Source organism: Engystomops pustulosus, chromosome 3 (genome assembly GCF_040894005.1).
Source record: "Engystomops pustulosus chromosome 3, aEngPut4.maternal, whole genome shotgun sequence".
Classification (NCBI taxonomy): Eukaryota; Metazoa; Chordata; class Amphibia; order Anura; family Leptodactylidae; genus Engystomops; species Engystomops pustulosus.
In genome coordinates, this window is record NC_092413.1 from 60,740,230 (window position 1) to 60,767,557 (window position 27,328).

Here is a 27,328-nt window from a genome sequence, read left to right on the forward strand (position 1 = left end):
AATAGCTGGTTAACCAATGTTGGTCAAAGGTTTTGCTAAAATTAAAAGGGGACATAATGATATGAACAAATTTAGGGGAAGAAAATGGACGTCTCTTAAAATTTGTATAGATTATTGCTGGGTGATGCGGGGGAGTGAGATGGGAGAGAGAAGATAGAGAGAGGGATGGGGTTTTTTGTCAGGGTGGGTTTGTGATGGGAGGAGGGAATGATAAAGGATGCAAGTAGTGGTAATAAGAAGTAAAACAAAAGAGGATCATATGTTGCTATATCGTTATTGTATTCACATAATTTCTACCTACCTTTTGACCAAATGGCCCACAAAACCAGGACCCATATATTCTATAGTGTTCTATAAATAGAACAGTGCTGCAAGCATTATGCAACCCATTTAACTTTCTATGGTGAAACCTTCCTATTCCAGTTCAGAGAGGGTGGTCATTCTTTAGCTACTTTGGTATAATGGCAGTGGGAGAGTCAACAAGGGCCAGCAATGAGTATGTAGTGTGGTTGTTCTTAGACATTTTTGAGCGCTACCACCGAATCTCCTCAGCACTTTACCAAAAAGCCAAGGTGCCGGAAAGCTGCTTCCTCGGACACAGAAGGTGTCTGTGAGTATCAACCATAGTGTTAGTAAAGGATAAGTATGAGAGCCTACCGTTTTGTGTGGATTTTAGGCGTGTATATGTCAGGTACAAAGAAAAGCAGCTTGCCTTACAAAAAGCAGCTTAGCATTACAATTATCTCAAAAGTGGTTGCAATGGTCTTTTGCTGCCCACACCAAAACAGAGACCGGAAGCTCCGCAGGAGGTGCAGTACTATTGCTTTGGGTAAAATAATTTATGTTGTACTAAGGCAAAAAGAGAAAAAATGTAATCCTATTGCAGATATTCTGTGTATGTGCTATATAAATTCTGGATATAAAATAAAGCATTCAAGTACAAATTTTGCTTACTATGGATACCGTATCTTAATAAACTCCTGTGCTGCCCAAAAATTGCAACATGACCATCACATCCTGTAGGTGCAATATATCACCCTAACTTCCAAGAGGCTGTAAATGCCTGTCTGTATACAGTAGATATAACCCCAACCCTCTCACACCTAAAGCTACAGAATTTCTCCAGATAAAGGCAGAGGTAGTCAGAGTTAACACTGATCTTATGCCTGTCTTCCGGTACTTCTGATCTGCAGCTTTTTGTTGTGAACATCTCATTCACCCTTTCCTGAACCAGTCAGGTTTTCAAGCATTTTCAAGCATGAAGCTTGAAAATAGCTCCATTGAGGGGCTGAAATGTTGCACCTTTCACTCTGGGTGAATAAAAAACATCTTTAATTTTACTAGAGTTCTGCCTTGCCTTCTATTGCATTGGATTATGTATCAAAACTGGTTTAATAAAAAATACAAATGGTGCAGAAAATCCTCATACAGTTGACAGAAAAATAAAAAAAAGTTATGGCTAATGTGGTAATAGAATGTGGTAATGCAAAGTTGTCAAAAATGCTTTGGTCCTGAAATAGACCTGATCCTGACAGGGTTAAATATACTGGAGCGCGTGACTATTCTAAAATCTAAAACTGCTAAAAATTTTTAAGCAAGAATGGCTAGCATAACCAGAAGGGAAATTGAACGCTAATGACCCCCTTTGCTTAGAGGCAGGCAAGCAATATTTCAGAAATGTTGACTCTGCAGCATTGGATTAATCAAGAGTAAAGCTGACTTCAAAGTTTTAGATCCTCTAAAGGCACTTTAGATTTTATTGTATTATTAGTAAAATGCTTATTCTTACATATCAATACACTTTCAGTTCAGCAATATTTTATAACAGACCAAAGCTTCTATGTCATTATTTAAATAACAATTTTGGTTATTTTTATGCTTTTTATTCTAGTGCTCTTAGGAGTATTGCTGCCGCACAACCCCATAAGAATGCATAGCTAGCTGAGTTTATAAAAAGCACTATCCATTAAGAGAGAAATACTCAGAAGCCATTGAATAGTTCTTAAAGGTCTTTTGGTGTCAGATGTTGATACTAAATTGACTAGAATATTTTGTCTTGATGTAATTATCTTTATGTATCAATATTTTCTAATTATTTATGTTACAAAAGAATTAAAGGAATATTCAATGAATGTGAGCCACATACACAAAAAAAGAATAATGCTATAATAAATTTCAATACACAATGCAAATAATTACAAAATGGAGCCTCCATATTGTAGATTTGTTTGCCATCACAGGATACTACAAATACTCTGTGCTCATTTCCACCTTTGCACTTAGACTAAACATGTCTCTATCCTATGCATATAATATATTTATGGATATACATACTGTCTATTATAGCGAAGCTGTGGTGCTCAATCCTCTAAAAGTATTTTCAAGATATAAGTGGTTATTTATCATAAACCAGTGAACAGGCACCTCCTGCACAGTCGAATACATGAAGAGGCTCAAGCTTCTTGATGTATCCAGTGGCTGGCTGTGCAGAGTTTATTTGTACGCCCAGTCCTACCTGCCGTCGATATATTTCGCAGCATGCAAACTTTTAGCTTGTGCGCAGGCTTGGCATTAAGATGGTGTAAACAGGGAATTCATCTGGGGATTAGGCATTTGTAATTTTTTCAGATTCACATCTTTCAAATCGTATCAGCCCCCTGAGGCCACCAATACAGTTTAAAGAAAGAGTGCAAAATCGGACTCTCATTGTAGCTTCTCTCCGTAGAGGAAGAATGAAGGGTCCAGCAGCGGGAGCTCAAAAAGATACTGCAGCCCTTTCCACACCTTCTCACTGTTCCCGCAGTTCCAAACAGCCAATGAAGTGTCGCTTTAAAATAGCGCTGAGAGCAGCATCTCTTAAGTTGTCTGGGGCTGCAGAAAGATTTGGTGGATTTGTTCCTGTCTGGTGAACTCTGTCCTGGGATGATAACCTGAATGCCCACAAAAATGGCTCAGAGTGCCATAGGTTCGCCACCACTGCTCTAGGCATTGTGTCTTCCCGGTCATCTCACTGCTCTAGGTATTTCATTTTTAATATTGTTGTCCACTTCTGATAACCAGAAAAATAAGGGGCAGGAGACAGATGTTGTTGCTATATTAGACTTTAAGTGTAGAATACTTGACACCCAGGTCTTCTTTAGAAGCCTGTCTGCTTTCCTATCTGATTGATCTTTGAGTTGCATGGCGTCTTCAAATGGAAGATCTGTCTTCTTTGCAATCTTGGTCACCTGAATCTAAGGAGTGGTATTCCACAATCTGGCCTCTAATTTGTCAAAGACCAGCCTTCTTGATCTCCCAAGATAATGAAATTCAGTTTCGGAACAATGTAACCTATGCATATTGATATGCCATATGTTCATTCATTTTTCCATATTGTTTAAGCCTCCACCCATTCTTTTATATCTATCTCATTCTCTAGTTTCCCTACTCACCTTGGTTTCACTCTTCGTGTATCGATCGTACTTCGTTGCATCATCTGACACCTGACAGTCATGTGATCTGTGGGCATCACCCCTGCTCACATGACCCATGGGCGGAGGTTTTTTCATGTAACTTGTGCTTTAAATGTCGGATAGTTCATATGCTTACCAGAGGTATGAGTAAGGACCGCTGAAACTAAAGGTACGAAACGGGTCACCCTGTCCTGTTTGTACAAACATGTTTTTATCATGTTTTGTTATTTTTTCACTATGTCATTCGTTTTAACATTTTTTTGTCATGAATAAACTTTAGAATCTTTTTTAACTCAACTGGTGCCGAAGGACTCCTCTCTTTCTATTCAAAACTGTATTACTAACCTGGGACCGGACCAGGCTCTTTTTGTCCCGACGAGCACAGCCGTATTCACACAGAGCGACCCCCCCCCCCTCCTCAACAGGTTAGCTTACACTTTCTTTTCTTTTTTCATTCCACAATCTGGCCTCTTGTCTGTCAAAGACCAGCCTTCTTGAACTCCCAAGATAATGAAATTCAGTTTTCTGGCTCCATTTTTCCAGAATTAATTATTTTGTGTTCAATAAACTTTTGTTGAAAATGGCAAATAACAACGTTCAAGGTAGCATCATTGGAACAGGTGCAAACTACATCAGTATGCATATCTTAGTGTATATAAAGCAAATGTCATACATCCGGAGGTACAACTAAGAAGAATATGAATAGCCGCTTCATGAAACATAATATTAGTACTGCCACTCCCACCCGTGATGGATGTCTCCCCAATAGATGTTTTCTTGAATAGGGTAACCAATGACCTTAGGCAGATGGAAAAAGATTTCCTTCAGTACAACTGCACTAAAGACGAACTAGAGGCGTTGACTACATTACAGAATGACAAAACCATAACTGTAAAGCAGTCAGACAAAGGGAGTAATATAGTCCTGCTCAACACTGCACAATACAAGGATATGTGCCTAGACCTTCTAAATGATAGGGACTCTTATGAAATTTTATCTTAAAAGAACTTGACTCCCTACTCCAGCAAGCCAAAATGGACAGCGTAATTGACGAATCGGAATTCAACTTCCTTAGACCCAAGAACCCGGTTGTAGCAACCTTCTACAGCCTCCCTAAGGTACACAAGGGGCTATCCCCACTCAAGGGACGCCCCATAGTCTCAGGAGTTGATAACATCACACAGAACCTAGGTATATATCTCGATAAGGTCCTAAGAGATTTCGTCATAGCACTCCCATCGTACACAAGATACACACTGGACCTTCTAACCAAGTTGGAAGGTCTAACTCTGGATAAGGAGCATCTCATTGGAAGCGTGGATGTGGAAGCTTTATATTCCTCGATACCCCACAACATGGGTCTAAGGGCAGTCGCTCACTTCCTTAGATCTAGGGGGAGACACCAAGAGAAACATAACTTTATTCTTAAAGCCCTTGAATTCTGTCTTACGAAGAACTTCTTTCTCTTTAACGAGAGGTTCTACCACCAGCTCAGGGGCACGGCTATGGGTTGGCCCTGTGCGCCAACCTATGCCAACTTGCTCCTGGGCTGGTGGGAGGAGACCCTAGTATTCAATGAAGACAACGATTTGGATACACTAAAGGTGGATGCCTGGTACAGGTACATTGATGATGTCCTGGTTATTTGGAGGGGCTCCACCTTGGAGTTTGACAGCTTTGTGCAACAACTGAACGTCAATCCAGTTGGTTTACGATTTACGCATGAAAGCACCATGCACAGCCTTTCCTTTCTAGATGTATTGATAACTCGTGACTCGGTAGATGGCCTTGCAACTGAGGTATACCGCAAGGCCACCTCCACAAACTCACTTCTGAGGTGGGAAAGCTGTCACCCTACTCCCCTCAAGTGAGGTATCCCCAAAGGACAGTACCTCCGACTTAGGAGGAATTGTTCAGATACCAAGACATTTCTTAAACAGGCCAAAGACCTACGTCAAAGGTTTCAGGACAAGGGCTATCCAGATAGGATATTGAGGTCTGCCTTTCAAGATGCCCTACATAGGAATCGTAGTGACCTCCTGAAGAAACAAGAGAAACCCAGGGAGGATAAAATGATTAGACTAATAACAACCTTTGATAATGGGGCTGGCAGAGTCAGAAAGGTGTTCAAAAAACACTGGGATATCCTTTGTATGGACCCTGATTTAAGAGAAGTCATCAGTACAGGCCCAACAATAACATACAAAAAGGGTCGCTCTCTGAAAGACAGATTAGTCCGCAGCCACTTTACCGATACGCGTCACTCTACATGGCTTGACAAAATAAAAATCACCGGTAGTTATTGCTGTAGTGGCTGCGTGGCTTGCCCGTACATAAAAAAGTGTAAAACCTTCACCTCGACAGTGACAGGTAGTATCTTCACGATTAGACAATTTATTAACTGCCGTATGGAAGGAGTTATCTACAGGGCGATATGCGAGTGCAAAATCGAGTATATTGGCAAAACCATCTGTCAATTAAGAAGAAGGATTGGAGCACATCTGGGAGACATTGCTCACAATAGAGACACACCTCTAGCTCGCCATGTCAATTTAGTTCACAATGGAGATGCCAAAAAGATCAGCTTCCACGGCATTGAAGCTGTCCCCAGACCCACGAGGGGAGGCAATTGGGATAGATCCATCTTACAAAAAGAAGCCAAATGGATCTTCTCCTTAGACACAGTGACCCCAAAGGGACTGAATGAAACCCTAAGTTATGCCTGCTTCCTCTGACGCTCCCCAAAGTCCCTGTACACCATGCTGGCAAGCCACATGACGGTTTTTTACCGTTATCTTCCTGACATTCCACCCACCCTTCCCTTTTTTGCTTAAAATTTCTTCTTAAACTGCCTCTTTCTAAGCCTCTGTAACAACTGCTTACTAAATTCTTTGCATGAAAAAGAGCTGCTATCTAACCTTCCCAACCAGAAACTGGATCAAGTTAGTACCAATTGAGAATGTCTCCTGTTTTGCACCGAAGCTCAGTTATCACGCACTGAGTTTGTCGGGATGCAATACGTGGACCCCCTGTCTGGATTATGAGCACTAATCCCTAAGGGGGTCTCGGTATTTTATGAGGTATTACCCCTCCCCGCTGCTACCTTTCCTAATAGTGACATTGCCACTCTACTGAAAAGATGCAGTGAAGGGTTACTGATTGCTGCTACATCGAGTGATGTTAAAACATCACCTCCTGCCTTCGATTGCTGCCTCTAGCGCGATTGGAGGTTGGAGGAATGACAGGACGCATATCCTTACCGCTGATTGACGTACTCGCATGTCCATCCCTGCTCATACCCGAGTGCAGCTTCCTCCCAGGTCATGACGCGACGGCTCCCCGTCCAATGATGGAACAAGGGGCGTGGCCTGGGCGGTGCCGGAACCGGCTTTATTTTGGCGCACGCGCAGTATTCTGGCGCCGACGCCGTTCTTTATACCTAGTGATTAGGTGAACGCTTGCCTATGCTGGACGAGCCACTGCCCGATTTCCAGCCTGTGGTTAGGGCCAGCATACATAGCCCACTCAGGAATAGCAAGCCTATCAGTACTTGACTTATTTATTGTCTATATCCCCTGATGAGTGCAATCTAACCCTTGCACGAAACGCGTAGGGCTTTCAAGTTTATACTTGTCTGAGCTCTAGGGCATAATAGCCTTTGCAGGGGCAGACACGGGACCGCCCTTGTAAGGGCTGGGAGCAATTGAAGGGGTCCAGGAGTCAGAGTGAATAGGGATAACTAGGCCCCAACTGGATCGGACATCCCGCAATCCTGACATTCCTGGATGAAGACTGGTGAGATCTAACCTGTTTATACCTCCTTCCCTACTGTCCCTAGCATATACCCAAGGTTGATGGTTGGCTTATTGTTACCCATGTATGCTCATAGACTCGTTTCATACTGACTGATGGGACACATTGGTGTCCAATTTGGTGAGTTTTTTCACTAGGTCTGTTTTATACTTATGTTTTTCTACCTTAGCCGCAGACACAGTTGTGGCTTTTTATTGTATATTAATTAAAAGTTAAGTCTTATGTAATTCTGGGCACCTTGCTTATACTATATTTTGATATATCGGGCATTTTCGGACGCAGCTATACCTAGCGTGTTTATGATTTTTACTGTTTATTTTTTATATAGTTCTATGGATGTTTACTGTTTTTTTATTTTTATATTTACAGTTTTTTTATTTTTATATACCTTATATACTCGTTTATAAGCCGAGTTTTTCAGCACAAAAAATGAAAAACCTCACCTCTGCTTATACACAAGTCAATAAAAAAAATAAACATATATACTCACCCACCAGCGGCTTCGGCTTATACTTGGGTCAAGTATATATGGTAGTTCTACGGAAAGGGGGACGATTAGAATTTTTAGGTTCTTTAAAATTATAATTTTTTAAAAAGTTTTTTTAATTATATTTTTACTATTTTTCAGGCTCCCTAGGGTACTTGAATCCTAGGTTGTCTTATCGACCCTATTATATACTGCCATAATACAGTATCGCAGTATATAGGGATTTTCCTCCTCATTCATTACAATGTGCAGATCGCACATCGTAATGAAAGGGTTAAAATGAGACCGCCTCCAGGTCTTCGGAAGACCCGAGGCTGTCATTGCTCCGATGACGTCACGGGGAGCATCAATACTCGCCAAGAGCCTTGCTGGTGGCGGTCAGCGGGCTGCCAACGGTGATCAATGCTAGCTCTGACCACGGGTGTCACCGGTAAGCCTTTACTGCAATATGCAGCAAAGACTTACCGGGTATTGAGAGGGCTAAGGGGTAAATGGTTAAACAGAAAAAGGCCTAGTTCACATCTCCCTTATGTAGAATTCCCACATTCAGGTTTTCTGATGCAACTTTTGAAGACAAAAGCAGGAGAGGAGAATGGGTCATATAAATGAGAGATGCTTTTCTTCCTCTTTTTTCACTCCATCCCTAGTTTGGATATCAAAAACTGCATCTGAAAACCAGGACATGTGAACTAGGCTTTAGGTGTCAAGTTATTTGCATCAGTTATTGTTAGACAAAATCAGATGCGTCATAAACAAAACAGGCACAAACAACTATTCAGATGTATAGTTTTTCTTGTGCGACTCCAAAGCGATCATTCATGGCATTGGACTTGCACTAAACTCTGACACATAGCTGTTCAACAGATTTACACAGATTTGTTGTGTGTCTGTGTTGTAATGTTATGCGTCAAAAGTAGAGCATGCTCTACTTTGATGCAAATCTAAGGGGAAAAAAACGGCCATTGAAGTGTATACGTGCGTGAAAAAAAACTGACCGTATTAGTATCATCTTAGGGAGGTCACTTTTTTTCTGTGCAAGCTCCAGGGAAGTAGCTGAGAGCAGAGAGAATCTGACACATGAAAGAGGATTTGTGCTTTAAAAAAAAAAAAAGCCACATTATGGCTGCCATCACCGCCCCAGACCATGGCTTCTGCCGTCAGCTCCAGTCTACCACAGACTGGATTATGGCTACAGCCCCTGGCCAACACCGCAGCCGATGCTGCCAACCCCAGGCTAGAGTATGGGAACTGTCGGAGGCCGTATACTAGGTCTTGTTTGTTGAAGCTGGAAATAGACCAGATTATGTCAAGTTGCTATTGACCCAGGACCAAAGTATGGATAATTGCTTCAGTAAACTTGCAGCTTCTTTTCATTCATCTCAGCCTCCTCTACTAGGAAAAATCACTGTGACATCATAAGATCCCCCTGTAGGTACAGAGCTGTTCTGCTAGGACAGGGAACTGTCAACCAGAAGTCTGGCCCGAGACCAGATTCTGACTGCCGTTGTCAGCCCCCCAGAAGCCAGTGCATGGCTTTTAAAAACGCATGTGTTTTTTTTAAACACATACGTTTTTGATAGATTTTTCCGAATTGGCGCAATAAAAACGGACAAAAACTGATGCATTTTCAAAATACGCATGCGTTTTTAGAAACGGATGCGTTTTTTTACGGAGTGCTTAAAAATGGACCAAAAACGATTTCAAAACGCCATGTGTGGCATCACCCTTAGGGTGAAGACACACATGGCGTTTTTAGGCCGTTTTTAGTTTTTAGTGCGTTTTCACATCGTGAAAAACGCATGCGTTTTTGAAAAACGCATGCGTTTTTGACCAGTTTGAATTAAGATAATTGCTCAAACCTGTCAAAAACGCATGCGTTTTTAACTATGTGAAAACGCACTAACTAAAAACGGCCCAAAAACGGCCTAAAAACGCCATGTGTGTCTTCACCCTTAGGCAAAATTCACATGAATGCGTGCCGGCATGTGTCAGGCATGTTGGAGAGGAGCACTGCTCTCTCTTCCCCTCTCCATAGAAAATAGAGCCGAACGGACAATTTTGCGGCCGTAGATAGAGTATGATCTATCTTATTTTACGGCCACGGCACAGTACAGGATTGTTGTGCTCACTGTACCGAGCCGGGCGCTATAGTCGCCTACGGGGGGACATAAATACAGCCTCAAACATGCGGCCGTATATACGTCCCTCATACGTTCATGTGAATGCGGCCTTACAATGTAAAGATAAAAATGTGAAGTGAATGTAGCCTAACTGCTACTAATGCAAAAACCTGAAAAATACTGTGTAAAATTATACAAAAAAAAATGGATTACGTTTGGACACTAGAAGAAACTTTAAAACACATGACAGAACAAATATAGCTGCAGCAGTGGTATTCAGATGGATGAAAAGCGGTTTCAGCTCGTGTGAATATGGACTTATCATTGTCTCAGACAGCAGTCACCTGCACTGGATCCATCCCAGTCTTCCTCCAGTCTGCGCTGCACAGCCATGTAGTAATAAACCACTGCTCAGTATTTACCGCGCCCTCTCCGCTCCTCCCTGCCCGCAGCCTGAGGCGGCTGCGAGGTCAGGGCTTCCTGTCCTGTGACTCTCAGTCAGCTGGTTGGTTCTTTCAATAACTGGGAGGAGAGAAAAAGAGGAAAGAAAAAGTTTGTTTTAGAAAAGTCAAGTTTTCTTGTGAAGTTTCTGCTGCCTATGAGTGAGGGGATGCGGGCTTAGGTCTGCACACAGCCTGAGGCCGCTTACAGCGAGGCTTTCTCAGCGAGTCTGTGGTAACATGGCTGGGGAGACGGCCGGAGGGGAGCCTGGTGCCGCCGCGGGGACCCCCGAGCGCAGGGAGCACCTCTTCAAGGTGCTGGTCATTGGAGAACTGGGCGTGGGAAAGACGAGCATCATCAAGCGCTACGTGCACCAGCTCTTCTCCCAGCACTATAGGGCCACCATAGGTGTGGATTTCGCCCTGAAAGTTATCAACTGGGACAGCAAGACCCTGGTCAGACTGCAGCTATGGGACATTGCAGGTAGGTGGGCAAGGTTTACTATGCAAACGCATTTTCCAGGTCTTGGAGATGGCATCATAGGCAGTGACATAACAGTGTGAACAAAGGGCTATTATTGGATGCGTTTTAGTGCCGTCATATATCAGGGATTGTCAGGAGCTAAATAACCCTTCATTCTTCATTGCTAGTCCCCATCATTTTAGGAGTGGGTGGTCTGCCAAGATTAGAACCCACTTTTTACTAACCAGAATATTCATGTACTAAAGTCTATTAAAGGGCACCTACCACCACAAATCTACCTATAAAGGTAGATCGGGTGGTAGGTGAATCAATGGGACGTGAGGATAGCCCTTTTAAGGGCTAATCCTCTCGTCCCCGCACTTTTTTGTAAACTTTTATTACTCGAATATGTTAATTTTGTTATGTGGCTACTTGGGCGTGGAGTAGCCGCATCTGAGATTACACGAGGCGGCTACTCCACGCCCCGGTAGCCACTTTACCCCTCCTACTCACCATGTTCGGCGCGCAGCTGCTCGTAGCTGTGCGCCCTCGTCCGCTGATCCTGCCGTCTGCGCATGCGCAGAACAGCAGGCCCGCGCCTGCGCGGTCACTGCTCCGAAGCCGGGGCTGCACAGGCGCGGGCCTGCTGTTCTGCGCATGCGCAGACGGCAGGATCGGCGGACGAGGGCGCGCAGCTACGAGCAGCTGCGCGCCAAACATGGTGAGTAGGAGGGGTAAAGTGGCTACCGGGGCGTGGAGTAGCCGCCTCGTGTAATCTCAGATGCGGCTACTCCACGCCCAAGTAGCCACATAACAAAATTAACATATTCGAGTAATAAAAGTTTACAAAAAAGTGCGGGGACGTGAGGATTAGCCCTTAAAAGGGCTATCCTCACGTCCCATTGATTCACCTACCACCCGATCTACCTTTATAGGTAGATTTGTGGTGGAAGGTTTCCTTTAACATTGAGCCAGTGTTTGAGGTTTACCATAAACATGCAGAGCAATGCTCTGGACACAACATGCTATTTGGTAGTCGCCCATCTGAGGCAACGATCAAACGATGCGCTGTGACACGTTTTTTGCAGCGTTTCTGATGCATTTCAATGGCTCGAACTGTTCTCACATGCTGAGATTACATTGCGTTATAGCAAGTGCACTGGAAATGCAATGTAACCTCAGCATGTGATCAAGGGTGAAGCCTTTGGAATGCGTCAAAAATGCAACTCATCATGTGAACACGGCCTCAATGGCCATTGTGTTACTTGTCACAGTCTACAGCTGTATTGGCTATACGGCTGACCACCATGGTTAGCTTTGATTAGAGGGTCTTGTCCTGACTGTACATTAAAATTCCATAACCAATATGTTGGGGTTTGGTTATTTGGGATGAGCAGACCTGAACTTCACATTCGGTTTGGTGTGCCCTGCACAACCAGGACATACAGTATAGCCAGTTTGGTTTCTAAACAGCCAATCTGGAAATTTCTGTTCCTGGTTATCAGTTATGTCTGTGATTGGCCAAGAGAACAGCCCTGGCCAATCTGCACCCCTCAAACTATCAGAAACAGCTTTTAGGAAGATTGTTAACCCCTTGAGATCTTCATAGCAATCGCATCAAAATGGATGTGAAATTTAGAATGGTCAAATTGTGTTGGTTATACATTTAGCCCTAAAATGTACACATTTCCAAAAGATAAAACGAGAAAACCCAGCTTACAATTTTTTTTATCCAATTAATTCAGTATTAATTAAGTACAGAGACCCCCCCCCCCCCCACACACACACACACACATGTGGTCGTTACCTGTTTTATGGGGGCACAGCGAGGCGCAGGAGGGAAGGAGCACCCTGCAGCTGCCAGGATTTTAGTTTCCTCATCGGCCCCTTTTGGTGGGCACTTTTTTTTTTTTGCGGGATGAGATGCTTTTTCCAGTGTTACCAATTTGGGGTTGGTATCCCCTATTTATGAAAATTTACTAACTTTTTTTTTAGGTCAGGAGTAGAAAAGCATCAATTCTGTACCAGGTTACCAGGCTTGAATATTTTTTCTTACATTTTACTAAACTTGCCAAATAAAACCTAATATGGGGATAAATCTATCATTTTTTCATCGCTGTCTTCCAAGTGGCATAACATTTTTGCGGGACATGTACTTTGCAACAGTATCATTCTGGAGTATTCATATGTGTTTTTTTTAACTTTTTATTGCATTTTTCGTGGGTTTCAATAGGTAAAAATCATAATCTTTGGCGGATTTTTGTTTAACAGCGTTCATCGTGCGGGTTCAATAATTATTGACTTTTATTCTACGGGTTGTTACGGAGGCGGTGATACTATATATATGTGGTGTTTGGGTTATGATTTAGAACTTTTTTTAGTGTTAAATGTCTCTTTTATATGTTATGGGGCTTATGGGCATTTTTTTTTTTTTTTAACTACTTCCTCCATGAGACCTGAACAAGCAATCATCTGATTGCTTGTTCATGATAATACTCTGCAATATTGATGTATTGCTGCAGGGTGTCAGCCTATGCACATGCATAGGCTGACACTGTGCCTTTAAGATGACGTCATAGACGCCATCTTTCAAGCAGTGCCTAGAGGCAGCTCTGGGGTCCTGATCGAACCCCAGAACTGCCTTAGCAATGATCGACGCCCCCCGAAAACTGGGCGGGGGGTTCATCGTGGGGGAAAGACCCCCAAAGGCATGTTAAATGCCACGGTCGCGCTGACCATGGCATTCAATGAGTTAAACACCCGCGATCGGAGCCCATTCCATCTGTGGGTGTTATACTGGGTTGCCGGCTATTAGTTATAGCCGCCACCCTGTGTGTCCCGATGCTGGTTCGGCTCAGATCTTGAGCTGAACCGGCATCAGCTCACATCAAGAGGTTAATATGCCATATTGGCAGTTCGGCAACCAATCGAGCATTATCTTTGAGTCGCATGGTGCGGGAAGTTCAGGTTTGATCATCTCTAGTTATGATAAACACGCAGCATGCTGGTGTTAAAGATATTACACTGGACTCAGACGCCATTTTCTATATTGTCGGACATTTTAAAGATTCAGTATCCATTTCACATAACTTTGTGTACTGATAACTGAAGTTTGGGTGGGTTTCATTCCTCAGCAAGCAAACAAAGACTTAGTGCTCACTAGCACTACCTAGAGGAAGGTATCCAGGCGAACACCTGGGAAGTTTCAGTATTTGCATGTAGCCAATAGTATTAGACTCCTTTGTGTGAAGTTACCAAATAGTATTACATTTCCTGGGTGAGAACACCCAATTATAGTTGCTGCTTTTCTATTTACACGCCTTATGTAAAGTGCCTTATGGTTTTCTATAAATGTGTCAGTCCCACAATAAAGTAACAGTCTTGTTTGCTAACTTCCTGCAAGGACAGGTCTTGTCTTTTCTTTCAAGTTAGTCAAATTCCAGCGCTGGACACCGACTCATTTAATTTGAAAGTCACCTTACAATGATTAGGGGTTTGAGCCCCAGATATAAATCTACAAGACTGGCAATCTGCAGTGTGTGTGGTTTGTGTTTTTTTTGTTTTTTTACTCTGCATGTGAATGGAATTATACCTACATGCTATCACATTCTTTCACATAAATTAAATTGAATTTAGGTGTGTATATGCATTGTGGATTCCAGAGCTAGTGACATTTACCCTCTGTGGAAAATTCCAGTAAAAATAAGTATCTTAATCATTAGGAAGTGTAGTTTTTTTCTGTCACATTTTGTATTGTATGAAGCAATGAAGTATTCCTTAACCCCTTAATGACCGCCGTATCGGCTTTTTACGGCGGTCAATAAGGGTACTCCTTCTGACGCGTACGCCTTTCTACAGCGGCGCGTCAGAAGATTTCGGGACATCACAGACCAGACCCGGCACTAACACCCGGGATCGGAAAAATTCCGATCCCGGGTTTTTAACCCCTTACACGCCGCGGTCAAGCATGACCGCGGCGTGTAAGCGTGTCCCGCATGGATCGGACCCCCCGGTGTGCTTACCGGGGGATCCGATTCCCTCCTGCCAAAGCCCCGGGTTCCGACGAGTGACCCGGGGCTTCCAGCTCCTCTACCCACCGGGTTCTGCCTTCCTGGCTGTGCATGCTCAGTTACTTTCACTATACACTGCAATACAAGTGTATTGCAGTGTAAAGGCTTGAATAAGCGATTGGACGATCGCTTATTCAAGCCAAGAAGTAGAAAATGTAAAAAAGTGAAGAAAAAAAAAAAAAATGAAATCATTTTATTATATAATTAAATAAATAAAATAAAAGTCCCATAATCTCCGCAGTTACACATAAAATGCAAATAAAGTATATAAAACACACGAAAAATGTACATATTTGGTATCACCGCGTCTGTATCAATCTGTACAATAAATCTAAATCAATCTTGAACCCGCTCGGTGAACGACGTAAAAAAAAAAAAACTCGAAAAACTTCCAGTAATATACAATTTTTCATCAAACACCATCACAAAAAATGTTCTAAAAAGTGATCAAAAAAAGTTACGTTCCCTAATATGATACGCCTGAAAAGAACAACTCTTTTCACAAAAAATAAGCCCTCAACGAGGTCTGACAGCAGAAAAATACAGAAGTTATGGCCCTAAAAAGTTGTCAATAGTAAAAACAATGCGATTTTCTCCAATATTGGTTTTGCTCAGGAAAATTGAGCAAAGATAAGAAAAACTATATAAATGAGGTATCACCGCAATCGTAGTGAACCAGAGAATAAAGATAAAATATTATTTTTATGTTACGGAGAGAGGAGGGAAAAAAAGTGCTAAAAATCCAAAATAAAAATTGATGATTTTGTTTGTGTCCCCCATGAAATAGTTAATAAAGTCTCATGAATAAGCTATAGACCCCCAAAATGAATTATCTATACATTGCATCTCCTCCCGTAAAAAATAAGCCCTCATATGTTTGCATTACCAAAAAAACTAAAAATTTATAGGTTGTACAATGTGACAATACAAATCTGCAGTGAATGGCGCCTCCATTCATTCTATACTTGGCCGTGCGCCCGTACAGAAGTTTACCACCACATATGGGGTATCAGTACACTCGGGAGGAATTGGGCATCAAACGTTGCCGTGCGTTTCATCATTTAATTTATTCTGAAACTGTCAGTTTGGCCTAAATGAATGTATTTTCCAAAAAAATTCCATAGTTTCTAAATCGCAGGACCATATTGTTTTAACCCATGTGAAACACTTAAAGGGTTAATGGACTTAATAGAAGTTGTTTTACATACGTTGAGGGGTTAGTTTCTATAGTGGGGTTATTTATGGGGTTTTAATATTATTTAGGCCTTACAAAGTCACTTGGAAGCTGAGTTTTCCCTCCAAAATGTGAGTTTTGGCAATTTTCATGAAAATGAGAAAAATCGCACCTAAAGTTCTGCGCCTCATAACATCCTAGAAAAGTGAGAGGATGCATAAAATATCATCCCAACATAAAGCAGACATTCCATAAATGTTAATTATCAAGCTTTTTGGGTAGTTTTACTTCCTGTCTGGAAAGCAGAACATTTCAAACTTGGAAAATGAAGAATTTTTACAAACTTTTGCCAAATTTTCACTTTTTTTCAGAACGAATCGCAAAACGTATCACTTAAATTTTATAACTAACATGAAGTACAATGTGTCACGAGAAAACATTCTCAAAATCACCGGGATATGTTAAAGCGTTCCGAAGTTATAACCAATTATCGTGAGACATGTCAGATTTGAAAAATCGAGTCTGGTCATTGAGCTGAAAACTAGTGTCGGTGATAAGGGGTTAAACTAAACGTGCAAAATAATTAATATCAGCTATGTGTAGAGGGGTCTCTCCTGATATGTGTGGCATAAAACTGGTGTATAAGCCCTTATAAATCTACCCCAATGAGTTTGAGACTCCCAGCAAGGCAGAACTCAGTCCCCTAAACTGGTGATGGGGGTGACATGTCTAGATATCTATTGCATTATCTGCTTTAAATCTGTTTTTATGTACAGGCAACCACCTTTAATTTTGCTTGGTGGTGCTATCATTATTAGGCAGAGCCAATATAAAGTGCTAGCTGATCCTCCAGTCTGAGGGATTGGTGGTTTACCCTATTGGGGGTAACCCTATTTCCAGTAATGAATTTTTATAAAGCTGAGGTCTGTAGAGTTTAAGAAATGAAATCATAACTCTGCTGTTAAGTCTTTGAATTTGCCACTAATCATAAAGTGATGGACCCAAGCGAAATGCCATCGCTATGGGATAAAAATGACTTTTTAAAGTGGTTGGACAAAGTTTCAGTGTTATCAACAGGTTCTTCGGTTGGGGTTTAACTGATCCGACCCCCACCAGTTATAAGAAGGTTCCTGTCCTTGATGGAGATAACCCTGTTACTTTAAAGGAAACCTACCACTTGAAGTGGCAGGTATAAGGGGGAACTACCGAGCACGTGCACGCGGCTACATAGGAAGTGAAGGAGAGCCGCGCGCATGGTGCGCCGAGCGCGTACCTCCCTGCGCCGAAGCAGCTTCGGCCATAAAGTTTAAAAAGTGTTTTAAACCGCGATACTGCGGTTTAAAACACTAACAAAACTAAGCTCCGGCAGTGCTCGGTAGTTCCCCCTTATACCTGCCACTTCAAGTGGTAGGTTTCCTTTAAGTTCACTGTGATTGCTTGATGAATTTATTTTTAGTCAAAACTTTTATCTAATAATAACCCCTTTAAAAACAAGGGCCTTTTTCAATTCTGCATTTTCATTTTTCACTCCCCACATTCAAAAACCCTTAACTTTTTTATTTTTCCGTGTAAGGAGCTGTATGAAGGCTTGTTTTCTGTGTAACAAATTGCACTTTGCAGTGATGGTATTTAATATTCCACGTGGCCCTGGTTTTTACAGCTGTGTGCCCCAAATGACATGTCTCCGTAAATATTTTGGTTGGTGTGAACACGGGAATACTAAATTTATATAGGTTTTCATGTGTTCTAATAAATTTAAAAACCTTCTGTACCAAAGGAAAAAATAATAATTTTGCCCTCTTTTGGTACTTATAACTTTTTCATACTTTGGTGTACAGGGCTGTGTGATATGTCAATTTTTTTGCGAGATGAGAAAATGTTTTTATTGCTACCATTTTGAGAACTGTATGGCCTTTTGATCAGATTAATACATTTTTATATGTTGCAAAATATGGGGAAAAGTGGCATTTTGGACATTTGGTTGCCATTTTGCATAACAGGATTAAACGCATGGGGTAACCTTGGGTTGTCTGATACTACCATATATTGTCATAGGTATAGTATGGCAGTATATATGGATTTTACTGATCATTTACTACAATGTGCCATTGGCACATTGTAAAAAATGGCCAGAAAACATACAGCCTCGGGTCTTTCAAAGACCCGAGGCTGTCATGGAAACAGATCATTGCTCCCTGTTGACATCACGAGTAAAATAAGGCTTTATACCGCAGCTGGCAGTTTTGGTGGTGGCTATCAAATGGTTTACACCGGCTAGAACTGGTTGAGCATATCACAGCACACACCCACCTTATATGGAGAGGGCTTAGCCCGTGCGCCCTCTTCATACTCCTGCAGCTGTTGTGTGACGTATTTATACATCATGTGACGGTAAGGGGTTAAAGAGAGGGAGCCAGTTGCAGGTACACCTGGACAGTTCACAGCTCAGTGAAAGAATAGTTGGAGTTCCTATGATGGTGTGCACCCGCATCTTACCTGGTTTTTCATTTTATGCAGTCCTTGGGGTACGTACGAAAGAGGTCTGTACTTAAAAGACATCTACCACCAGGATGAAGGATTGTAAACCAAGTACAATTACATGCTGATGTGTGCACCCTCTAGAAGAATATGCTCTTCTTCTAGCTTCTTATGCCCTGGTTTTTTACAAAAAAGGCTTTTCAAAAGTATGCAAATGAGACTGAGAGGCTCCATACTCTATAGGTGTTAATATGCACAAATTTAAAGGTTGTTTTTTTTTTCTCCTCTCTTAAAAGCCAGGGCATAGGAAGCTTAAAGAAGAGCAAATCCTGCCAGAGGGGCACACACCAGTATTTCGGTGTCACCAGTAAGCAAACCTGTCACCAGTAATGTCATTTTTAGCTAGTGACCAGTTCCAATAGTCTATGCTATACTCAATATGTGTTTCTCCTCATGCATTTTTTTTCCCCAACCTCCACACCATCCCTCTATCCCCTGCCTGTTTAGTGCACATGACTGAAAGGGGGGAGGAGTGGAGGGAGTTGGATGAGTGTGTACATGGGGAACATTTATCATAAGCTGAGGCTTGTGTCTCAGCTTATGATAAAGTCTCTGCACCACTGGACATATTCAGGATGCTGGTAAAGGCATTTTTAAAATGGGCAAAGAATAAACTATTGGAACCTGTCAGCAGCTAAAAACAACATTCATGATGACAGGTTTGCTTTAAGGTGCAAATGTGTACAAGAAAAGAGCATGTCAAGACAACCAAACTATAAGCAAAGTATCAAACTTTATTTACACATACTAAATATTTTGACAAACACTGACTAGTTTAACCCCTTAAGGACCCCTGGTGATTGCACCTTAAGGACCTTGCAAGATTTTGAAAATCTGGAGTATGTGGATACTTTATGGAATAACTCTGCAACATTTTAACATATCCAAATCATTCTGGTGGGGTCTTTTTTTGTAACATGTTGATTTATCATTTAGTGATAAAATTAAATTCATATGATTTATTCTTACTTTTTAAAACTTGCAAAAATTGGCAATTTTTGGTTAAAAATGCAATTTTCTCCTATAATTAATCACAATATGTCACATGCAGTAAAGGAAACTGAGAAAATGGTCTTCAAATTGTATTTCACTGTTCCTTCTGTGCCGAAAAATGCACTCAACATGGCCATCATCTGCTTTTTGGACAATTGGCAGGGCCTACAATGGAGGGAGCGCATTTGAACTTTTCTGGTAACAATTCAGGCTGCAACCAATTCTAGACCCTATCCACCATTAGAAGAGAAATTTGGCAATGAAGATCACAGAAATCCCCCAGAAGTGATCCCGTTTTGGATACTGCACCATTTTTGGTCCATATATATGGGATTATCATGTATTTAGACCTTACCATTTTTTTCAGAATTAATGCAAAGCAAATAGGAAAATTAAAAATTTTCATTATTTTCAGCGATATCTCACATTTGGGACAGTTTATTTTGGCTCAAAATAAAGAGAATGACAAAAATGGTTCCCAGATTTAATATTTTAGTGTCTTCCATGATGAAAAATGCACTCAACATGGCCATTATCTGCTTTTTGGACAATTGGCAGGGCCTACAATGGAAGGAGCGCATTTTAGCTTTTCTGGCCACAATTCAGGCTGCAATGAATTACAGGTCCCATCTTCCTGGCAGAGGAATTGAGCAAGTGAATTATAGAATCCCTTCAGAAGTCACATCAGTGTGGAAACCTTATATTCCCAACCTAGTTACTTTTGTGAGTTTTGAGTAAGGAAATGGAACCCAATTTTTACAATCCGCATAATATTCATCTAGAGGTATAATGAGAATTTTAATTTTGAAGTGGCCAATAAATGTGAAGTGGGGGCACGGCATAAATATGTGGACATTTCTGAATGACTAAATAAAAAAAATTTATATTCTAGTGAGGTATGGTATTTGCGGAAACATTCATGAATGCATAGCCCTGGTTGGTCATGGCATGTCATGCACTGATAACCAGTGTCCTTCCTAATCCCATTTTTATAGCAGACACGGCATCTTTTTTGAGGACGGGCCTTTTTTGCAGTTGGTGGGACTTGGGATGGGAAGTGCTGTCCTGCAACTATCCTGCTGGCATCACTTGATGTTGTAGCCCTTGCTTCGCTACCCAGGTCTCCAAAAATTAAATTTTTTATTATTTTTCCTGGTAGTCCAGGTAAGATCCCTGGTGGCCGGTCTTTTTGTAAATGACAAATGAATTGTACAGGGCCATTTGCACCAGATTAATAGCCAGTTTCTTGTACCAGACCTTGGACTTCCTAACTGTGCTGTAGGGCTGCAGCATTTGATCCGCAAGGTCTACCCCTCCCATGTTCTTATTATATTGTTGTATGCAGAGAGGTTTTGAAGTGGTGGCATTTCTACCACGGACAGGAACAGGGCTGCTCTCATTAGCATGAATGGTGGTTAGCACATGCACATCCTTTTTATCTCTGTATTTTACCAGCAATAAATGATCATTGCAAAGAGCTTTGCATTCCCCGGCTTTTAATTTAAAATTGACCAGTGCCTTTGGAAGGCCTTTTTGCGTCCTCCTGATGGTGCCACAAGCCACAGTATTTTTTTGGAAAAGGGCTCTAAACAGGGGCACACTTGTATAAAAATTATCAACAAACAAGTGATACCCCTTGTCCAACAGTGGGTGAATTAGGTCCCAAACTATTCGGCCGCTAACATTAAGGTTGGGGGGACATTCAGGAGGATTAATTTTTGAATCTTTTCCCTCGTATACCCGAAAATGGCGAGTAAAGCCACTGTTGCTTTCACAGACTTTATAAACTTTCATGCCATATTTGGCTCTCTTGCTTGGGAGATATTGTCTGAATTTTAATCTCCCCTTGAACAACACCAGGGATTCGTCAATTGCCAAATTTTTTTCAGGCATATATACCTCTGCAAATTTTAAATTAAAATGCTTCACGAGAGGCCTAATTTTAAATAGCCGATCATAGCTGGGGTCACTTGCTGGGGGACATAATGAGTTGTCACTGTAATGAATGTAGCGCATTATAGCCTCGAAGCGTTTGCGCGGCATCACGTCCCAATACATAGGGGTGTCGTACAATACATCGGTTGACCAGTATGATCTGATTGTTGGCTTTTTTACAAGGCCCATATTCAAAAGAAGGCCCCAAAATATTAGCATTTCTGCCTGGTCAACTGGCTTCCACATGTTATCACGAACATAAAGTGATTCAGGGTGTGTAGCCAAAAATTGAGCGGCGTACACATTTGTTTGTTGGACTATTAGATTTATTAAATCTTCTGAAAAGAAGAACTTAAAAAAATCTGCCTCACAATAACCTGTGGTGTCTATCTTAACGCCGGACACAGAAACAAAATCTGGAATTTGTGGGACATATGATTCTGCGGACAGCCAGTCTGAGTCATTAGAGACTTTCGCTCAGTCTGGAGCGCATTGCTAGTGGCTCATCGCTGTCACTAGATGACGATGAAGGAACGAAAAGTTCATCATCAATTTCACTTGTGCGATCTGTGTCTGAACAGATCATAGCATAGGCTTCCTCTGCAGTAAACATCTGCTGTGCCATTCTTTGAGACATATTCACAAAGTGTATATCTATACCTAGAACTACAACTGTATAGCTGTAAAAAAAATTATTATATTTTATTCTTTTGTAGCTTTTTTTCTTTTAGGTAACAAACAACAACTAGTAACTAATATTCAGTGACAGGAGCAATCACGGTATCACTGGACGCTGGTCAGTGACGGGAGCAATCACAGTATTATTACTGGACACTATATGGACGCTGGTCAATGACAGGAGCAATCACTGTATTATTACTGGACACTATATGGACGCTGGTCAGTGACAGGAGCAATCACAGTATCACTGGACACTATATGGACGCTGGTCAGTGACAGGAGCAATCACGGTATTACTGGACACTATATGGATGCTGGTCACTGACAGGAGCAATCACAGTATTATTACTGGACACTATATGGACGCTGGTCAGTGACAGGGGCAATCACTGGACACTATATGGACGCTGGTCAGTGACAGGAGCAATCATGGTATCACTGGACACTACATGGACACTGGTCAGTGACAGGAGCAATCACTGTATGATTACTGGACACTATATGGACGCAGGTCACTGACAGGAGCAATCACGGTATCACTGGACACTATATGGACGCTGGTCAGTGACAGGAGCAATCACTGTATTATTACTGGACACTATATGGACGCTGGTCAGTGACAGGAGCAATCACGGTATTATTACTGGACACTATATGGACGCTGGTCAGTGACAGGAGCAATCACGGTATCACTGGACACTATATGGACACAGGCAGAGGTCGCACTAACATTTTTCCAGAAGGGCAATAATACTCCTCTCACAATTTTTGAGGAGTATTTTTAACCGAGGAGGAGTATGAAATTTTCATTAATAAATATATAACTCCTAGGCGTATATATAGTGTTAAGAGACGTCTATTAATACAAGGAAAAAGTTACAGCTCCTGTTTTCTGTGCTTAAAAGGGTTTTCCCACAAATTCAAGTTAGGCCATATTCATGGGATAGGGCCCAATTTGAATTCTTGGGAAAATCCCTTTAGTGCGCATTCACACGATGCATTGAGTCACTTTTGTATGCGTTTTTGACGCATTCCAAAAGCTTCACATGTTGAAGTAACATTGGGTTTTAGCAAACGCAATGTTACTTCAACATCTGATCAAGGTTCAAGCCTTTGGAATGTGTCAAAAACGCAACGCATCGTGTGAATTCGCCCTCAAAAAGCAAGTATGTATTAAACAAGTGCTGCACAACATTTTTGTGGTGTGTTCACACATGGCGTTTTCAAACACATCAGAACAGCTGAGAAGAGATTTGCATAATTACATTGCAGTCAACATTGTGTTAACAAAACGCATGCATCAACGCAATTCTATTGCGTTTTGTAAACGAAATGTTAACAGCAATGCAATTGGGCAAATCTTTTCTCAGATCTGTTGTGATGTGTTTGAAAATGTATGTAATAACCTCACCCTTGGGTGATGTCACACATGGCGTTTTATGTCCGTTTTTAAACCTCCATTTTCAGTCCGTTTACCATGCATTTGGCTGCTTACAACCTGCATCGCTCTTAGGCTACATTCACACCATATGGGGGACGTATGTACAACCGCAAGTTTGCGGCTTTTAGGTCCCCAGTAGAAGGCAATGGCCGCACGGAGCGATACCGCTCTGTACACGGGAAAAGGACATTACCCAATGCATTTCTCTCCATGGACCTAAACGCATGTCTGCACGGCCACGGCCTGGCGGGCATACGTTTGTGTGAATGCAGCCTTATTGTCTACAGAGCGGACTATGGCTGATGGCGGCCCCCAGACCAGTCTGGGGCTGATGCTGCTGAATTTTTATTTAATTTATTTTCTGGAGTTTGGGAACATAACTTTTTTTTTTTTTTTTTACAGGGGCACATTTAGAAATGGAACATTTAATATACTCAAATATAGATCACAGATAACAATGATCTAATGGTAAGAGCCCATTGGATCACTGTCATCAGTGATTTATATACAGAGACCTGCAGAGAGGATGCACAGCACCTTTCCTGCAGCCTCTCACTGTATACAGGGGCTGCTGTGACAGGGGGCCAATTATTATCAGTCCCCTGTCACAGTACACGATTGGGCTGTCACATAGACAGCACAATCCTGTTACTGGCTGTGTGCACCATCGTACACCGATCAGGAGCACAGCCCTGGTAACAGATAACCCTCCCCCACCCCCCGCTCGGCTCCTCCATCTCTCGCCTATCGCTCGGCTCCTCCATCTCTCGCCTATCGCTCGGCTCCTCCATCTCTCGCCTATCGCTCGGCTCCCGCCCCCTCACCCTGCTCGGCTCCTCCATCTCCTCAACTATCGCTCGGCGCCCTGCGGGAGAGGCTCGGACAGTGAGCATAAAGTCCCTCCCTGTCCTGCCTCCAGACACTCAGCGCTGCGATCCTGCAGAGAATATTTTGCAGGATCGCAGCCGGTGCCCCTCACTGCTTGGAAGCGGCAGCTAACATTCCGACAGGAAAATCACCAGGCGTACTTATACGCTTGGTGATCTTTTGGGGGAGTAGATCAGCCTTTAAACGCGTCTATGACGCTTGCAGAGGCGTTATCGCGACCTCTGGACACAGGTCACCGACAGGCGCAATCACGGTATTATCACTGGACACTATATGGACGCTGGTCTGTGACAGGAGCAATCACGGTATCACTGGACACTGGAAGAGCTGGTGAATATGAGGGGGCACACTAAGGAGTTAATCGAACTCTGTGGGGCACCAAAGTTTCGTTCTGAGAGGAGGCTCAGCAGACACAGCTCCGATCTCATCCACAACTCTGACTGAAATGACGAGATCGGAGCTGTATTCCAGCCTCCTCTCACATGATACAGCTATGATTGGTCGGTGTGACGTCACCGACCAATCATAGCGATCGCCGGACAGGGAGCGCTGTGATTGGTCCCTGCACCGATGCCTGTGACACTCGGCTGTCTATGACAGCCGATGTCACAGTGTTGTCACCGTGTGTTTACACACGGTGATGATTTAAATGGATGACGAAAATGCACGTCCCGGTTCCGGAACGTGCACCCGACTTGGACGTGCATTTTCGTCATAGGTCCTGAAAGGGTTAAAAACACTTAAAACGTGTAACAAGTACACAAACACAAAAAGACTCAATGGGATGAAAGAAGTAGAATCATCCCAAGGAAACCAACCTGACTACAATAAATCGTATCTGGTGTCGATAGGTATATACAGTAAAAGCTCCCAAAGGAATCAGCTACATAAAGTGCATATTAACACAATGGTACAGTAAACTTTCCTACATAGCAATAGTTGTAAGGTATAAGGCGCTGCATATAGCCCATATATAAGCAAAACCATAGTAGTTTACCGGACACAACACCAGAAACAGCCAGGGGGTCGTGATGCCCCACGCGTTCCGTCACCTAAGTTGACTTCATCAGGGGAGAGCAATCGGTGTGGCGGCTTTTATATCAGCAGTGGGAGTCCCCTTACCTGCGGGCTGCTCAGTCCACATCCGGTTACTGCACCGGAAGTGTCAGATGTCGTAATTAGGTATGCGCATGCGACACAACAGCGCCAAAAAATAATTTTTATGCGCACACTTTAAGAGCGCTGTATAGAAGACGCCTAATTCACATTTAGGCGCACGTTCAAAAAAATCAGTCGCACAGTACAAACCCTTGTGTTGGAGGGCCCGGAAGTGCAGAGCCAGTGGGGCGCATGCATCGTTACTACGGAGATCGATAAACCAGTGAGCCCATTATACCCATTTGATGGTGAAGTATGATAATGTCACAGTCGAACAGTACCTCGACTGATTCTGCCAGCCAGAAAAAGATACATCAAATCCTATAGATACCGTCATAATAATTGACATAAGCAAAGAACAGAGTAATCAAAAGCCCATCCCCATGTTACATATGAAATTAGATTAATTTATTCAGTAGTGTACAGTATTACAATCAAAGATACATGATATATATTAATATAAATGTGAAAAAAGAGGGTGAAGGGAAGAAGTGGGGAGCAGAGGAAAAAGGAATATTTAGAAAGGGTGAAATATCCAATTATCATTAACTATCACCATAAAATGCGAAACATTATTATCTGGTACAGACGAGTGTAATGCTCAATATATGACGCATAGGTGCTGAGATTATATGTTATATAAATGCAGTATATTCACAGTGCGACACGTAAACATAAAGTTTGCGATACAAGGAGACATGAGGTCTTGCCATATGTCGCATGGATACAGAGTACTCGCTATTCGGCGCATAAGTGCAAGTTTTACACTAAACAGTACCTACAACTCGAGTTCTCATTGTACGGCGCATATATAGAAAGTTCTCACTAACCGGCGCATGCAGATAAAATATGGCCTATCCAACACATATCAAAAAGGATTCCCACTGATCAGCGCATACAAGCACATGTATACAAGATTTGCACTAACCAAAACATGCATGTGTAGTTCTGACTACATAATACGCATGTGAAGTTCTAAATAGGCGAAGCATAAATAGTGCACATAAAAGACATGGCGCATATTGGTAAAAATGTTGATGTTACATGTTTATCACATTTACCTATAAGTACAGAGCGGACACTCATTCGGGTACCGCCTGTGGGGACCCCCACTGCCATAATGCCATAGCCGTCACACCTGGCACGTAATAACAAATAGTAAATAACGTAGTTGGTACAGACAAGTCAAAACATTTCTTTCATATAATAGTAACACAAGTGTGCAATAATTAATCCACTTGAAGTCCATTTCAAAATTTCAAGAGAACAGTAATTCTTTCAAATTAGATCAAGGGCCACGGAGACAGACATCAGACCAATTCTGTCGAAGGTGGTAAAAGGGAACAGAGCAAACGAACAGAAGGGTCGCGCATCTTGAGTTATTCGAATTCCGATGAAGTTCCATTAGGATGATGTAAAAGACAGATGAACAATTCTACGGGTCCAAGGTGCAAGGTCTGTTAGACTGAGTATTGATCCTAAAGAGATAAAAATTAAGGGGTTCTGTTTCTCTAAAAAAGAGAAATAGAGCAGAAATAGATCAGATACAATCACAGGGTTATGCAGAAACAAGGGGAGAAAAAAAAATGAGAAATAAAAGTATAGATAAAAGTCCTAAACCAAGAGTATCTCCTGTGTCCCCAAAAGATATAAATGTGTATGCAGAGAGATGACA

The 27,328-nt window shown here is 42.1% G+C and overlaps 1 protein-coding gene across 1 annotated transcript in view; it reads left to right on the forward strand.

The window, feature by feature from the left end:
* The first annotated feature begins 10,300 nt into the window (after positions 1 to 10,300).
* Positions 10,301 to 27,328, forward strand: part of RAB32 (RAB32, member RAS oncogene family) — a 74,072-nt gene continuing 57,044 nt past the window's right edge. Inside the window, exon 1 of the mRNA XM_072140922.1 lies at positions 10,301 to 10,796. Coding sequence (XP_071997023.1) covers positions 10,553 to 10,796 — 244 coding nt within the window. The 5' untranslated portion in view covers positions 10,301 to 10,552. The remainder of the gene's footprint in view (positions 10,797 to 27,328) is intronic.